This window comes from Nerophis ophidion, linkage group LG11 (genome assembly GCF_033978795.1).
Source record: "Nerophis ophidion isolate RoL-2023_Sa linkage group LG11, RoL_Noph_v1.0, whole genome shotgun sequence".
NCBI lineage: Eukaryota > Metazoa > Chordata > Actinopteri > Syngnathiformes > Syngnathidae > Nerophis > Nerophis ophidion.
Window position 1 is genome coordinate 60,593,883 of NC_084621.1, and position 18,108 is coordinate 60,611,990.

An 18,108-nucleotide genomic window follows, 5' to 3' on the forward strand; every position below is an offset into this window, starting at 1 on the left:
ATACCGTACAACCCTCTTTTTGAAAAATTCTGTTTAGTGCTTGGTAGAAACCCTTGTTGCTGGAAAAAAAGGATCAGATGTTTGTTTTGTAGTAGGTCACCAGGGCTACATGCAGGATACTCTGCAAATCCTAAAGGTTTTGAGTCTGTCACTTGGCAACTCAAAAGTTTTGACATCCCTCCACAGAAATGGGATTAAAGTCTAGAGATCGGTTAAGTCACTCCAGGATCTTAATATGCTTCTTCTTGAGGCACTCCTTTGTTCCCTTGGCATATGTTGTGGGTCATTGTCATGGTAGAAGACCCATCTGTAACTCATCTTCAGGGTTCTGGCAAACGGCTGGAGCTTCTCATTCAAGATGCTGCGGTACATGCCATCATTCTTTGGCCCTTCAATGCAACAAGGTCTTCCTGTACCCTTAGAGAATAAGCCCCAAAGTAGGATGTCTCAACCTACATTTTTGAACAAGGAATTGGTGTTCTTCCTATTCTGCATTTAATGTCCTTTTAACGTACCGGTAGAGTGGTAAACATTTTTTTACTTTATATGCCTATTTGTGGTACATTGTATCCATAAAAACCGTATCCAACCGTATTTACAGTCCGCAAAGTATGTACATATACCGTCTAAAATGTCACAAAAAGCCACAAATTCAGTGAGCCGTTTTAAATATTGTGCTCCGAACATTTCTGGTAATTTCCGTAGATTCTATGTCACTTTAGTAACGCTTCTGCACTGCGACCATGTTTTTAGATCAGTCAAACATGAAATACACAAAGATTTGAAAAAAATTTGCTGTTTTATTATTCACAAATCTTACGTAAGTCAAGAACACATATGCTTGACTTTTTATGTATTCGAAAGCGTGAATAAATAGTTAACAATTGAGTCAACAGATCAAGGGTCCTCTGTTGCTCTCATTGTAACTTCTCTAAAAATATCCAGAAATAGCTAACAATACTCCATTGACATGTCGTGACCTAAAAATATGAGTAATACTAGCAGCACATTGATAGCAGTGAACTAATGCTAGCATACGCTGCTTGTTGTCGATTATAATTAATGCATCTTTCACCTGGTAGTAGACAAATATGGTCATGGACGGACAGGCTGGTTGACTTTCACATCCAAGAGGTAGCGAAAAAGACACATGAAGAAACTTGTTTTTAACCCTTCATGGGGATTGTGATTGACTCTTCATCTAAATGGAATTATGTGAGCATCCTGTCAGTCAACATCCTAGCGAGAGTGGAAATGTTACAGTAAGTGTTTGTTTTATTATGGTTCAATATTGTTAGTTTGTATGTTTAGAACCTAGCAATGCTGTGTATGCTATAAGCACAATAAAGCTGAATCCAAGTAGCAGTCGGTTTTCTAAAACCTATTGCTCATCATGTTTGTGTACGTGCTCAGAAATATAAGGTCATTATTTTTCCCAAAGTAATTGTTAATTCTCTCAAAGTCTGCTTGATTCGCATTGTTGTTGATGGGGAAATGATCTTTGGTTCCTGGCGCAACGTCACGGGAACACCTGACTGGCTTCTTCATTAACTTTCAAAATGACTTGGGACTCACGTGAGATTGATTATATCTATGTATTCACAAACTTTGGAAGTCTTTGGGTGTCATAAATCAGATATACAAGGGTAATAACTTCAATATAGAGGCAACTTGTTCTTCCATTCTACTGGTACTTTAAAATCAGTAAAGGCCTGATTTACTAAAGTTTTGGGTGTACTAAAACACATGCAACCTTGATAGCACTGCAAAGCTGATCTACTACATGTGTGTAAAGTGGATTGTGTCTGTTTAGGGAGAAGAATAAGATGTGCAATCCATTTTGCGTCTTTCTTCTTTAATATGCGAAATATATGCTGATCATCAAAACACCCACAAAACTGGAAGGAGAAGATGCAAGTATAACTGTTTAACGCACACTATGTAATTTATTAACACTCATCACCATTTGCGAGCACTATTTAGTTTTTTTTTTTAGTACAGGTCTGATGGATGTGCAAACTGAAAGTTCCACAAACAGATGCAGGATCAGTGCTTGTGCTGCACAGGCAATAACTGAAGATAATTTTCCTTCCTATTTAGCGACATATTTTTATAATTTTATGGCTGCTGGAGGATTTACATGGCTGATTAAAACAGATTCAGGGCTTCACGGTGGCAGAGGGTTAGTGCGTCTGCCTCACAATACGAAGTTCCTGCAGTCGTGGGTTCAAATCCAGGCTCGGGATCTTTCTGTGTGGAGTTTGCATGTTCTCCCCGTGAATGCGTGGGTTCCCTCCGGGTACTCCGGCTTCCTCCCACTTCCAAAGACATGCACCTGGGGATAGGTTGATTGGCAACACTAAATTGGCCCTAGTGTGTGAATGTGAGTGTGAATGTTGTCTGTCTATCTGTGTTGGCCCTGCGATGAGGTGGCGCCTTGTCCAGGGTGTACCCTGCCTTCCGCCCGATTGTAGCTGAGATAGGCGCCAGCGCCCCCCGCGACCCCGAAAGGGAATAAGCGGTAGAAAAAATGGATGGATTAAAACAGATTCAATTGATGCATTTTGGTGTGCTTTAGTATTTTTTAATGACTTTTGTTTTTGTCACATATAATATGTATTATTAAAATATTTCTTTTATAAAAAATATATATTTAATTGTGGGTTCTTTCGTTTCATTGTGGGTTCTTTCGTTTCAAGGGAAGTAAGTGCAGCCTCTCAACAATGAGCGTACCTTCAGTGGTAAAATAAAATGAAATAGTGGTTTCAATGTAGATGCACTATAAGAGTGTGGCTGCTTCTAAAATCCCCTTAAAAAGTACTTCATGTCTCCTGCTTGTTCAAAACCATGCAGGAATGCACATCGATTGGCAGTAAACGAAAGCATCTCCATGGTTATGCCCTATATAGTAAACGCAAAATCCTTGTTTAAATAAGGCGGTCGGCACTACTTTCCAATTTTACACACAGTGTTAGTAAATCACAAGCAACACACCCCCTAACAATACACTTTATTTTAGAGATTGCACATGTTTTGCGTGAGGTATTTGGATCTTAGTAAATGAGGCCATAAGAGTCAAGTTAATGTCAAAAAGCTCAATTTTGGTCCCACTACATCTCTTTCTCCCTGGTTTTTCTTGTATCATTCAGGGTTCTAAGGGATACTTTAGAGGAGCCTATTCTTGAATGCACTAAAGGCTCATGCCCTTACTGGGGAGTGTTACCTATGTCTTTTTGGTGACCATAGTCCCAGCTCACCGACTTTTGATTTGTATCTTGTTTATTTCTCCCGTTTTGGAATTATCACTCGAACTGTAGTCACTGTCTTACAAAGCTCCTGAAGGGACAGGCCTGATGCTTCATGAGTACCAGTCTGTGTGGAGCAACATTATTGTGGTTTAGTAGGGATCAAAATACTTTCTTCACAAAATTCTCCTTCATTTCACTTTTCACAAAAATCATACACCACTTTTTATATAATGTTTTTTTAGGTTAATTTGTTGATAATTTGTTTAAATAATTCTACCCTAGAATATGAAGAGTTAATGTATTTTTATGTAGCCACATTTAGAAAAAACAAGGAATCAAATATTTCTTCCTCCGAATTGTATGTATAAATCGTGTCCTTCAGTTTATCTTGTACATATTTTTTCACACAGTATCAATCACACCATAATTAGAGGATGCTTGTTGGGATAATATATGGTAGTTTGCAGCAATTTATTATCAAGTGTTCTATTAAAAATACCATGAACAACTTGTGGATGGGTTGTTTAAGCCAAATTCAAAGCCAAATCATCTGAGGACTAGTTATGACAACAATGTGGCTATGTCATTTACGTATATCCGTTCAATGTAAGATGGTATCTGAGCTTTGTAGGGGTGTAACGGTACACAAAAACTTCGGTTCGGTACGTACCTCGGTTTAGAGGTCAGAGTTCGGTTCATTTTCGGTACAGTAAGAAAACAACAAAATATACATTTTTGGGTTATTTATTCACCAAATTTAAACATATACACGCCGGGTCCATTGCCAAGGTTAATGTGGTCAACTTATATAAAATAAAAACTAAATAAGATAAGGCTCAGAATGGTTTCTTAACAAAACTTTTCTACATATAAAGTGCTTTATTTGATTGATTGATTGAAACTTTTATTAGTAGATTGCACAGTATAGTACATATTCCGTACAATGCAAACACCCCAATAATTTTTTCAACTTGTTCAAGTCGGGGTATTCATTCATTAAACCCCCCCCCCATCCTGGTCGCTGCTAGCCTGCCGTGTGTTGTGCCTCGCTCTGCATTGTTTACACAACGTGCGGTGCGCTACCTAATATGTCCGTGTGGAAACTCGTTCGGTATACCTACGAACCGAACCGAAACCCCCGTATCGAAACGGTTCAATACGAATACACATACCGTTACACCCCTAAAGCTTTGAAGTCATAATGACAAAAAAGAAGTAAGCAGTTACCATGGGCTGTAGAGCAAGCTCACTTAAATGGACAACAGAGTACAAAATAAACACAAATGTGTATTTGGTAAGTTTGAGGTTGTGAAAGCAAAAATATATATATATATATATTTTTTTTTTTGCAAAGTGTGTGTGTGTGTGTGTGTGTGTGTGTGTGTGTGTGTGTGTGTGTGTGTGTGTGTGTGTGTGTGTGTGTGTGTGTGTGTGTGTGTGTGTGTGTGTGTGTGTGTGTGTGTAGAAGAGAAAGAGAGGGGAAGTGAGTGAGTGGAGCATAAAATAGTAGATGCAGCCAAATATAATTGGTGTCTCTTGTCTGGCCACATCCTTGCAGACCTGTCTACAGGAACTGAGAAAGCAGTTTCCAGATAGCCACAGAGTGAAGCGATTATCGGGCATGAGGCTGGAAGCTTTGGAAAGGTAAGCACAGGACACCGCATTTTGGAAAGATGGGGCAAAACAGCATCACTTGTATGAATTGTACTTACAATCTGGATATTGTTTCTCATTTTTGAACCTTCCTATGTGAAACATTAGTGAGAGTGTGTATATGTCCAAAATGAGTTTGGATTTGGCCACATTTATGTTGGATTACCCAGCATTAACTTATGTAGATAAAGCTTTCACGTGGGGTTGCCATGTATAACCCTTCAGTCTGTGTAAGGGTTTCCCAGTAAGAAAGTGGTCACATCCCACTGTTTTTTGTCAGGGTCCCTCAATCGCTGGTTTCATAACTTTTATTTTCTGTCCGGTTTTGGTCTAGCTAGTGTCTTGGCCCTGTAAATGTTATGTGACTTAAAAGTGTTTTCCTTTTTCTCAATGATTTATTTTTTTTACTGATGTATCGAGTAACATTCAGGTGTTTGTCAGATTTAGTGGCCTGCACAGCGGAAGCTCATTGGTAGTAGACAAATTTAGACTTCAGGACTGCTTCAAACAGTTCTTTCTAAACACCCCCACCTTTCCAAATCACAGTGGCTTGCTGCCTTGTGCATCTGAAATTTTCCTAAGTGTGGCTGAGCAATAAACTGAGTGTGAGAGAGGCAGTAGTGCTGGAAGTGTGGCAGTTCAGTGCTAATGGAAACCAGAGTTACTTCTGTCTTTTGTAGAGTTTTGGGTTGGACACTGTCGGACAGACTAGACCTTGTTTTCAGAAACTAAAATTCATAATAACTGTACAAGACAAGTGTTTTAAAATGATCTTTTTGTACCTGATGAAATATGACAAGTGGAGATCACATGACTACGTATCTTTCTAGTTTTGTTTACTATACAATTTTATATTTTTTAGCACACGCAATTGATTTTAAACATAATTATGTTGGCTCAAGCCCCCAGTATAGGGTGCTCAAGGTTGCTTGTTTTGTGGTACTATACACAGTTCAAGACACAGACAAGTTAACAACTTGGCTGCAGATCTGAACACATGACAAATCAGCAATCAGATCTTGTTTAAAGGTAAATCAAACTGGATACAATCAAACACAAACAGAACATTCAAAACATAGAGCTTTGTTTGCCATGGATTTCATGACTCATTGTGAAACCCTACAGACTCGCACAAGGTTAGCTGTGTGACCAGCATCCTACATGTACATGAGTGTTTATTCCGTCCTTAAAATCAACACTGATTACTGTAGTGCCTTGCTGTAATCATGGAAGCATCCCATGCTGTACACACAGAAACTTGATCATCTCAAACTCTGTTTGATTTTCTCCACCCCTTCACTTTACAGGATTGAAAAATGGTTGTGTAAAAAACAAATGTACTTTTTCCTAAGGTACGATGAGGCCAACAAACACTATGATGCCATTCTTCAGGATGACCCCACAAATACGGTAATGCATACCGGTATATTGTTTTTTGTAATCTTTTGCTGTGAACACTTGCTCCATAAATGTTGAGGTACAACACGTTGTCCCGTCAATGAGCTGTTCTGCCTGTTACCCACATACTTAATAAGAGTACCGTATTTTTTGGACTATAAGTCACGTTTTTTTTTTTAGTTTGGCCGGGGGTGAGACTTGGCCAAACTATTAAAAAAAAAATAATAATAATAATAATTTTATTTAAAATTTTTTTTATTTTTTATTTCTTTTCGGGGTTTGGGGTCTCACCACCCGCTGGACTGTGGAGAAGACTGTGACTCATAGTCCGAAAAATACGGTATAAGAGAAGGAAAGGTTTTGGTGAATACAGGGTTATTTGTGGTCCTATTCAGTAGCAGATATATTGGCTGTTAGAAAGTGTAATCAGAGCTTGAGGTGTAATTTATAACCTATATTAAACTGAAAGATCTAACCAAATGAACAAGTCATACATTAGGGGAGTTGTCAGAATTGAGCGCATTCATAAATAATCCATCTTAAAAGTCAGCATCACATTTTAAATCCTCAAAGGTGAGAGGCATATTTGTAATGACAAAATTGTAAGTAAAACGGTAAAAAAAATAAATTAAACAGGTTGGTCATGTGACATTTAATACAAAGTATTTCCGTCAGGCATGGAACAATAAGTCAATTGATAAAGATCAAACCCGGGTTTATGGCATTGATGAATAGCATTTGGGAAAAAAACAACTATATATATATATATATATATATATATATATATATATATATATATATATATATATATATATATATACATATATATATATATATATATATATATGTATGTATGTATATATAGGTATGTATGTATGTATGTAGTATGTATATACCTACATACTGTGTGTGTGTGTGTGTATATATATATATATATATATATATATATATATATATATATATATATATATATATATATATATATATATATATATCCATCCATCCATTTAGCTTAGTCCCTTTGGGGGCGCTGGTGCCTATTTCAGCAACAATCAGGCGGAAGGCAGTGTACACCCTGGACAAGTCGCCTTCTCATCGCAGGGCCAACACAGATATACAGACAACATTCACACACTAGACCCAATTTTAGTGTTGCCAATTAACCTATCCCCAGGACATATACATATATATATATATATATATATATATATATATATATATATATTAGAGATGCGCGGTTTGCGGTCTCATCCGCAAAGTCTGCGGTTAAACCGCGGGTCGGGCGGTTGACATGACGAAAAATAGATTTTAATTAGATTCGGGCGGGTGGCTGTTGAACCATCCGGAAATATATATCCTTTGCCATTCAAAGTCCTATTTAAGACCCGTGTCATAGAGCGAAGAAGACAATAAGAGACGCTAATATTCTCCTGAATCACTCCCGGTAGTCACCCAGACAATAAGTATTAGGGCGTGCTATGAAGCCATTGGCTTTGTCGCCTACTACATGTACGGTCTGCTTGTCAGTCCAGCATCATGTTGTGTGTGGCTTCCGCGGCAACACGCACACGACTGCAAGGCATACTGAGTGACAGAGTACACTAATGGTCGTGATATAAACAATTTTAACACTCTTAGTAATATGCGCCACGCTGTGAAGCCACACAATACAAGATTGACAGAACATCCTCACAGTAACACAACATAAACGCAACACAACAAATACCCATAATCCTTTGTATACATGACACATCCTGACTATTTCATACACCCCACTAGCAGCAAACCCCGCCACACATGCTAGCAGTAGCTAGTACAACATGTAAAAGCCAGAGCTGGAAGACCCTCCTGCCTTGTTAAGATCTCCGGTTTGGGAACACTTCGACTGAGCGATACAACAATGGAGGACGGAGGTTTGCCGACATTGTTCAGCAGCTGCTTGCGACAACACGTCAAACATGTGTTGCACATTTCCTGCTTCCGGCGCCCAGACCGTAGTCGAGGAGAGCAGGGGAGACACTCCTCCAGGGCTGACGTATTCTCAGGGGCAACACCCTTCACTCTACCCGGCAATGGGTCTCCACAGCTCCGGATTCCAGGGTAAATGAAGAGTCCGGCGATTAGTTGCAAATCGTGGCTTTATTGAGGTCTTGCACACAGCCAATCCAACAAAACACTAGCCACTTCCCGCACTCACTACCGCTCCCTCTACTCTCTCGCCCACACTCACTGACGTCACATGCTGTCACATATTAAAGGGCCACACACACACACATACGCTACTCTCATAACACATGCTAACCCATTTGAAGTGTCACCACCGCATTCAAGCAGCCTCTCCTCGGCGAGTCAGGCAGGGCTAAAGCAATAACAAATGTTTTTATAGCAAAATATTTAAATCCATATTGCATTAAATACTAGATTTTGACCCAAATCTATGATGGAAGAACTATGATCCCATATATCCTCTTATTGCCAAGTTAGCCAGGCTGGGGAGGAAAAGAAAAGTTAACCTGAGGCTGAATTGACTTGAAACTGTTTAATTTTGCACTTTGTATATGTAGAAGAAACGTTTTGTCATTTTATTTAATCCGAGCAACAATTTGAGGCAGTTTAATGTTGATTAACGTGGACCTCGACTTAAAGAAGTTGAAACTTATTGGGGTGTTACCATTTAGTGGTCAATAGTACGGAACATTTACTATACTGTGCAATCTACTAATACAAGTCTCAATCAATCAATCAAAAAAAGCACTTTATATGTAGAAAGGTTTTCTTAAGAAACCATTCTGAGCCTTATCTTATTTAGTGTTTGTTATATATGTTGATCACATCAACCCTGGCAATGGACCCTGTGTATATATGTATGTTATGCCATTGTTTATGAATGTGGTAAATAAATAACCAAATAATTTATATTTTGTTGTTTTCTTACTGTACCAAAAATGAACCGAACTCTGACGTCTAAACCGAGGTACGTACCTAACCGAAATTTTTGTGTACCGTTACACCCCTAATATATATATATATATATATATATATAAATATATATATATATATGTGTGTATGTGTATATAGTCAAGAAAATAAGTATTTGAACACCCTGCTATTTTGCAAGTTCTCCCACTTAGAAATCATGCAGGGGTCTGAAATTTTTGCAGTAGGTGCATGTCCACTGTATGAGAGATAGCCTAAAAAGAAAAATCCAGAAATCACAATCTATGATATTTTTAACAATTTATTTGTGTAATACAGCTGAAAAGAAGTATTTGAACACCTGTCTATCACCTAGAATTCTGACCCTCAAAGACCTGTTAGTCCGCCTTTAAAAGTCCTCCACTCCACTGTACTATCCTGAATCAGATGCACCTGTGTGAGATCGTTAGCTGCATAGAGACACCTGTCCACCCCATACAATCAGTAAGACCCAAACATTCAGCATGGCTAAGAGCAAAGAGCTGTCCAAAGACACCAGAGACAAAATTGTACAACTCCACAAGGATGGAAAGGGCTACAGAGAAATTGCCAAGCAGCTTGGTGAAAAAAGGTCCACTGTTGAAGCAATCATTAGAAAATGGAAGAAGCTAAACATGACGGTCAATCTCAATCGGAAGGGAGCCCCATGCAAGATATCACCTCCTGGGGTCTCAATGATGGTAAGAAAGGTGAGGAATCAGCCCAGGACTACACGGCAGAACTTGGTCAATGACCTGAAAAGAGCTGGGACCACTGTTTCCATGGTCACTGTTGGTAATACACTAAGACGTCATGGTTTGAAGTCATGCATGGCACGGAAGGTTCCCCTGCTTAAACCAGCACATGTTAAGTCCCGTCTTAAGTTTGCCAATGACCATTTGGATGATCCAGAGGAGTCATGGGAGAAAGTTTTGTGGACAGATGAGACCAAAATTTACCTTTTTGGTCATAATTCCACTATATGTGTTTGGAGGAAGAAGAATGATGTGTACAATCCCTACTGTGAAGCGTGGGTTTGTAGCATCATGCTTTGGGGGTGTTTTTCTGCTCATGCGACAGGATGACTGTGCTGTATTAAAGAGAGGATGACTGCAGCCATGTATTGGGAGATTTTGGCCAAAAACCTCCTTCCCTCAGTCAGATCATTGAAGATGAGTCGTGGCTGGATCTTCCAACATGACAATGACCCAAAGCACACAGCCAGGAAAGCCAAGAAGTGGCTTCGTAAGAACCATATCAAGGTTCCGGAGTGGCCTAGCCAGTCTCCAGACCTAAATCCAATTGAAAATCTTTGGAGGGAGCTGAAAGTCTGCGTTACTCAGCGACAGCCCAGAAACCTGACAGATTTAGAGAAGATCTGTGTGGAGGAGTGGGCCAAAATCCCTCCTGCAGTCTGTGCAAACCTGGTGAAGAACTATCGGAAACTTTTGACCTCTGTAATTGCAAACAAAGGCTACTCTACCAAATGTTAATGTTGTTGTCCAAATACTTATTTTCAGCTTTAACACACAAATACATTTTCAAAAAATCATAGATAATGATCTCTGGATTTTTCTTTTTAGGTTATATCTCATACAGTGGACATGCACCTACCGTGAAAATGTCAGACCCCTCCAGGATTTCTAAGTGGGAGAACTTGCAAAATAGCAGGGTGTTCAAATACTTATTTTCTTGACTGTATATATATATATATATATATATATATATATATATATATATATATATATATATATGTGTACGTGTGTATATATATATATGTATATGTACGTGTGTGTATATATATATATAATATATATATGTACGTGTGTGTATATATATATATATAATATATATATGTACGTGTGTGTATATATATATATATATATATATATATATATATCAATCAATCAATCAATCAATCAATGTTTGCTTATATAGCCCTAAATCACTAGTGTCTCAAAGGGCTGCACAAACCACCACGACATCCTCGGTAGGCCCACATAAGGGCAAGGAAAACTCACACCCAGTGGGACGTCGGTGACAATGATGACTATGAGAACCTTAGAGAGGAGGAAAGCAATGGATGTCGAGCGGATCTAACATGATACTGTGAAAGTTCAATCCACAATGGATCCAACACAGTCGCGAGAGTCCAGTCCAAAGAGCATCCAAGACACAGCAGCGAGAGTCCCGTTCACAGCGGAGCCAGCAGGAAACCATCCCAAGCGTAGGCGGACTAGCAGCGCAGAGATGTCCCCAGCCGATACACAGGCGAGCAGTACATGGCCACCGGATCGGACCGGACCCCCTCCACACGGGAGAGTGGGACATAGAAGAAAAAGAAAAGAAACGGCAGATCAACTGGTCTAAAAAGGGAGTCTATTTAAAGGCTAGAGTATACAAATGAGTTTTAAGGTGAGACTTAAATGCTTCTACTGAGGTGGCATCGCGAACTGTTACCGGGAGGGCATTCCAGAGTACTGGAGCCCGAACGGAAAATGCTCTATAGCCCGCAGACTTTTTTTGGGCTTTGGGAATCACTAATAAGCCGGAGTCCTTTGAACGCAGATTTCTTGCCGGGACATATGGTACAATACAATCGGCAAGATAAGATGGAGCTAGACCGTGTAGTATTTTATACGTAAGTAGTAAAACCTTAAAGTCACATCTTAAGTGCACAGGAAGCCAGTGCAGGTGAGCCAGTACAGGCTTAATGTGATCAAACTTTCTTGTTCTTGTCAAAAGTCTAGCAGCCGCATTTTGTACCAACTGTAATCTTTTAATGCTAGACATGGGGAGACCCGAAAATAATACGTTACAGTAGTCGAGGCGAGACGTAACAAACGCATGGATAATGATCTCAGCGTCTTTAGTGGACAGAATGGAGCGAATTTTAGCGATATTACGGAGATGAAAGAAGGCCGTTTTAGTAACGCTTTTAATGTGTGCCTCAAAGGAGAGAGTTGGGTCGAAGATAATACCCAGATTCTTTACCGTGTCGCCTTGTTTAATTGTTTGGTTGTCAAATGTTAGAGTTGTATTATTAAATAGAGTTCGGTGTCTAGCAGGACCGATAATCAGCATTTCCGTTTTTTTGGCGTTGAGTTGCAAAAAGTTAGCGGACATCCATTGTTTAATTTCATTAAGACACGCCTCCAGCTGACTACAATCCGGCGTGTTGGTCAGCTTTAGGGGCATGTAGAGTTGGGTGTCATCAGCATAACAGTGAAAGCTAATACCGTATTTGCGTATGATGTCACCTAGCGGCAGCATGTAGATGCTGAAGAGTGCAGGGCCAAGGACCGAACCCTGGGGAACTCCACACGTTACCTTAACGTAGTCCGAGGTCACATTGTTATGGGAGTCACACTGCATCCTATCAGTAAGATAAGAGTTAAACCAAGACAGGGCTAAGTCTGACATACCAATTCGTGTTTTGATAAGTTCTAATAAAATATTATGATCGACAGTATCGAAAGCAGCGCTAAGATCGAGGAGCAGCAACATAGATGACGCATCAGAATCCATCGTTAGCAATAGATCATTAGTCATTTTTGCGAGGGCTGTCTCCGTGGAGTGATTTGCCCTGAAACCGGATTGAAAGGTTTCACATAGCTTGTTAGACGCTAAGTGTTCATTTAACTGCTCCGCAACAATTTTTTCAAGGATTTTTGAAATAAAGGGAAGGTGAGACACCGGTCGGTAATTTACCATGAGGTCAGGATCGTGGTTAGGTCTTTTAAGAAGAGGATGAATAACCGCTTTTTTGAATGCTAGGGGAACAGTGCCCGAGGAGAGTGATAAGTTTATAATATTTAGCACTGATGGACCTAATAATACAAAGAGCTCCTTGATCAGTTTCCCAGGAAGAGGGTCAAGTAAACATGTTGTCTGTTTTATTCCATTTACACGTTGTAACAATTCCTCTAATGTTATTTCCTCAAAACGAGAGAAACTATTTTGGAGGGCAGTATCCGCCGTATATACAATCGTGTCAGTGTTAATAGAACCCCGTTGTAGCTGGGACGCATTGTCTTTAATCTCCTTTCTAATGACTTCAATTTTCTTACTAAAGAATTGCATAAAGTCATCAGCTGAGTGGGTTGAGCTACTGGAAGGAGTCCCTTGTTGGGTTAGCGATGCTACCGTACTAAACAAAAATTTAGGATCGTTTTTATTACGGTGGATGAGATTTGAGTAATATTTAGCTTTAGCTAAGGTAAGCATGTGTTTATAAGTTATATATACACACATATATATATATATATATATATATATATATTATATATATATGTATATATATATATATATAATATATATATATATGTACGTGTGTATATATATATATATATATATATATATATATATATACATACACATGAAAAAAATAAGTATTTGAACACCCTGCATTTTTGCAGGGCAGTGAGTAGCTTCATCGTTGAGTCAACTGTCTTAGGGCAAGGGCTATCAAGCAGTTTATCCTGCATGTTCAAGAATCAGTAGGGAATATGCCTTTTTTCAAAATTGGAAAAATGGTGACCGCAAGGAAGACTCGCAAAGCATGCCAGCAGAGATTGGAAACTGAGCTGTTGTAATTACAGGCTGTGGAGTAGATGTGGTACCCATTAACCAAAATTGTGGAATCAACAAAAATTGCTTTTTTTCCCTTTTTTGCCATGGTGGTGTCCAAAAAGGTTTGAAACTCATTACTTTGCTTGTTAACTTTTTTCGCGTAAAGCAATAACCTGGCAAAATATACATCTCCAAAGGTAGATACATTTTTGTTTAACTTTCTTGATGTACGTACATTTTATAATGGCTTCAGCAATTGGGGTATGTACACCAATCCTTTCCTTATCTAGCATTTTTTTGTTTGATGCAGTGACATTAGTGGATAGCTGGGCGCCATTTAAAATGCACACCAAATGTGATTTTTTAAAAATTTTTATATATATATTTGTTTTGCTGTCAAGTGACAAAGGAACTTTTTGCCAATCTAAATGCTTTAAAATATTTAAAATCTGATCATTTCACATCAGATTTAGTCCACATCAGGAGGTAGTCCGAATCCGATTGGAAACTGATCTTTTCACATGTGACTCCAGTATAGACGGAAATGCGTCCTGAATGCGACTTTTGCGTCATCTTCGGGCATGGGGAAAGACGTACCCCGCTAGCAGAAGTAGATACGTCATCACAACATCCGGTTTCAGTGACCAAAGTATTTAAGTTGTTTACGTCAGGGTTTCCACAGGGCATTAAAAAGCTTTAAAAGGCATTAAATGGATTTTGCAAAAATTAGGGCCTTAAATAGCATTAAAAAGCATTAAATGCGATTTCCAGAGGCATTTAAAATGTAATACAATCTTAGGACTTGGCCGATAAATACATCAATCCATCAAACGATGAATGAAAATGAATTCAAGAATGTTGCCGTCATCGATGCATTTAGTACGTCTCTGTGTGTTTCTTATCTTTGTCTCTGTTTTCAATACTGGATACTAGAGGTCTTGTAAGGTTCGAAAGCGAAAAGTGCTGCCTCCATAGCGGCTGCTCTGCTGGACGGCAAAATGAATTAGCTCTGGGTGCCATTCTCTGGTGACTGTAGGCTTGTAGTCCTTAACTCTCACACCATGTCATGTTAATTAGGAAGCTAAGCTTGTTTCATACAGGACTCGTTTAGTTCAGTCGCCAGTTCAACACACATGAGCTAACTTGGGTAACATTAACAACTCTTGTGACACTTCACGTAACCTACTCTTTTATTCTCTGACATTCCCACAGTAAATGACTAAAAGTTCCTTCAGCTAGCTGACACTTTATTCATAACTTGCTGGCTAATGTACAAATTTTAAACAACTGAGAGGGTGTACAATAGAATCTATTCAAGATGTTAAATTGACTCAGTTTAATTTGAATGCATGTTGTTGGAATTTTTCCAAATATCATGACATGTATTTTTCTAAAATGTTTAAATCAATCATCAATTTCCAAACATGCGTCATTTGTATTCCTAGTATGATTTATGTTTGTTTTTCCATAAAACATTTTAACTCCTTTTTTTAATTGTATTCTGATTAAAAACATACCCTCCAGCACCGATAAATGCCAAGGGTTAAGTGAGATTTATAAAAAACTTTCTAAAAAATAGCAGTCAGTCATAAATACTTAATAAATATATTTTTTGGATAACAATTCAACAAAATATGAATGTAAGTTCACAAACTGTGAAAAGAAATGCAACAATGCAATATTCAGTGTTGACAGCTAGATTTTTTTGTGGACATGTTCCATAAATATTGATGTTAAAGTTTTATTTTTTTGTGAAGAAATGTTTAGAATTAAGTTAATGAATTCAGATGGATCTCTATTACAATCCCCAAAGAGGGCACTTTAAGTTGATAATTACTTCTATGTGTAGAAATCTTTATTTATAATTGAATTACTTGGCGGGGCATAGCTCGGTTGGTAGAGTGGCCGTGCCAGCAACTTGAGGGTTGCAGGTTCGATTCCCACTTGTGCCATCCTAGTTAATGCCGTTGTGTCCTTGGGCAAGACACTTTACCCACCTGCTCCCAGTGCCACCCACACTGGTTTTAAATGTCACTTAGATATTGGGTTTCACTATGTAAAGCGCTTTGAGTCACTTGAGAAAAGCGCTATATAAATATTATTCACTTCACTTCACACTTGTTAATTTTTCAACAACTTTTTTTGTCATTTTTATATATTTTTTTCCAAATAGTTCAAGAAAGACCACTACAAATGAGCAATATTTTGCACTGGTATACAATTTAATAAATCAGAAACTGATGACAACGTGCTTTATTTTACTTCTTTTTTTTTTTTTCCAACCAAAATGCTTTGCTGTGATTAGGGGTACTTTAATTAAAAAAATGTTCACAGGGGGTACATCACTGAAAAAAGGTTGAGCACCACTGTTGTAGAGGACATTAAAGGCAGTGAAGTCACGGCAGCCCTTAAAAATGTCGGTCGGGTGAAAATTGAGACAAATTCAGGAAAATGGTTGCACCGGTAGATTGTCGGGAGGTGCACTGAAATTCAGGAGTCTCCCGGAAAAATCATGAGGGTTGGCTTTCCCGCCCTATTGCAAGGGCGGGAAAGCCATTCATAGAAGGTGAGTTCATTAAAAAGTGCATGTTAGATATTTTAAGAAATCCTTTCTTGCGGCCCAGCCTCACTCAATTTTTGCATCCAGTGGCCCCCAGGTAAATTGAGTTTGAGACCCCTGATATAGACAATTGTAATCTTTTGACTAAATATAATAATCTTATGGGATCGGACATAGTCATAATTTTTTTTAATGCCATTAAAAATGGCATTAAAAAGCCCTACATTTGATATGCTGATACTTGTTAAAACCCCGTACGCAAGTTGAAAAATTAAGCTAACGTAGATCCATGCTGATGTCTGCATTTAAATATTACAACCCTCTCATATATATATATATATATATATATATATATATATATATATATATGTATATATAAGCGTAGTCCAGGTGTTATCATCCCTGTGAACATAGCAATAATAGCCAAAGCGGATTCTTGTAAGGGGCTTCACGGTGGCAGAGGGGTTAGTGCGTCTGCCTCACAATACGAAGTTCCTGCAGTCGTGGGTTCAAATCCAGGCTCGGGATCTTTCTGTGTGGAGTTTGCATGTTCTCCCCGTGAATGCGTGGGTTCCCTCCGGGTACTCCGGCTTCCTCCCACTTCCAAAGACATGCACCTGGGGATAGGTTGATTGGCAACACTAAATTGGCCCTAGTGTGTGAATGTGAGTGTGAATGTTGTCTGTCTATCTGTGTTGGCCCTGCGATGAGGTGGCGACTTGTCCAGGGTGTACCCTGCTTTCCGCACGATTGTAGCTGAGATAGGCGCCAGCGACCCCGAAAGGGAATAAGCGGTAGAAAATGGATGGATGGATGGATGGATGGATGGATTCTTGTAAGTCAACGTAAGATAATGAGTCATCCAGTCTCCAGGGAGAGCACTTTTGAAAAATAAAAATAAAAGAATCATGACAACAGAAGTCTCACTGTCAGTTTAAAAAAAATATTATTTGAATAGAGAAAACTGGGAAGTGGTTTGGAATTGCCTTTCACTTTAATAAACTGCGGTTTGCCTTTTTAGCTACCAATTTGAAAATGTTCTTTTCAATCCCATGTGGTTTTTTATTTTGGAAGGAAAAAGTACGGTGTGGACGTTGTGATAGCACGGTCACATGAGTAAAAATTTAAGATTGTGCTAAATAGCACCTGCATGACATTTTTAGACTGTAATAACTGTACATTACAGAATCATTCAAATTTTCAAATGTATACTGACTGATTTCAGTTGATTGGCTTTGTACACTGGTAAATAGTACAGTGTATAACTAAAAAGTAATTTCTTTTTTGGCTGCTCATTTATACAGCACCTTTCAATGAGACAATTATTTGAAAATGGAAGATGTGTCAATGTTTACATTAAATGTTCAGCCCAACATTTGCTAGTCCAAGCTTTGTTACGTGCCATTTCAAACTACTGGCCTAGCATGCACATTGCAAGTTGTGTAGCCTTTTTTGCTGGTTCAAATGAGGGATCGTCATGACAATGTTTTGATCATACCAGAAACCTACAAAAAACATGTTTTCTGTTTTTTAGGTTGTTGTCATGTACATTACTAAATATGCCCAAATATTGCTGCTCTGATCAGTGTAAACCGAAGTGCCTCTGTAGGTCCCTGTCACAGCTTGATAGATAAGTGGATTTCTTTTGTTGCCATGTCAGAAAGAAACCTAAATTTACAGCCCCTTGACATGACTCAGAGATTGCTCCCAATTGCTTTGGCA

The 18,108-nt window shown here is 38.7% G+C and overlaps 1 protein-coding gene across 2 annotated transcripts in view; it reads left to right on the forward strand.

The window, feature by feature from the left end:
• The window catches only part of emc2 (ER membrane protein complex subunit 2), a 52,041-nt gene that overhangs the window by 14,635 nt on the left and 19,298 nt on the right, over positions 1 to 18,108 (forward strand). For both annotated transcript variants that reach the window (XM_061916400.1, XM_061916401.1), the window contains exons 4-5: positions 4,807 to 4,892; positions 6,254 to 6,311. In XM_061916400.1, the coding sequence (XP_061772384.1) occupies positions 4,807 to 4,892; positions 6,254 to 6,311 (144 nt within the window). The remainder of the gene's footprint in view (positions 1 to 4,806; positions 4,893 to 6,253; positions 6,312 to 18,108) is intronic.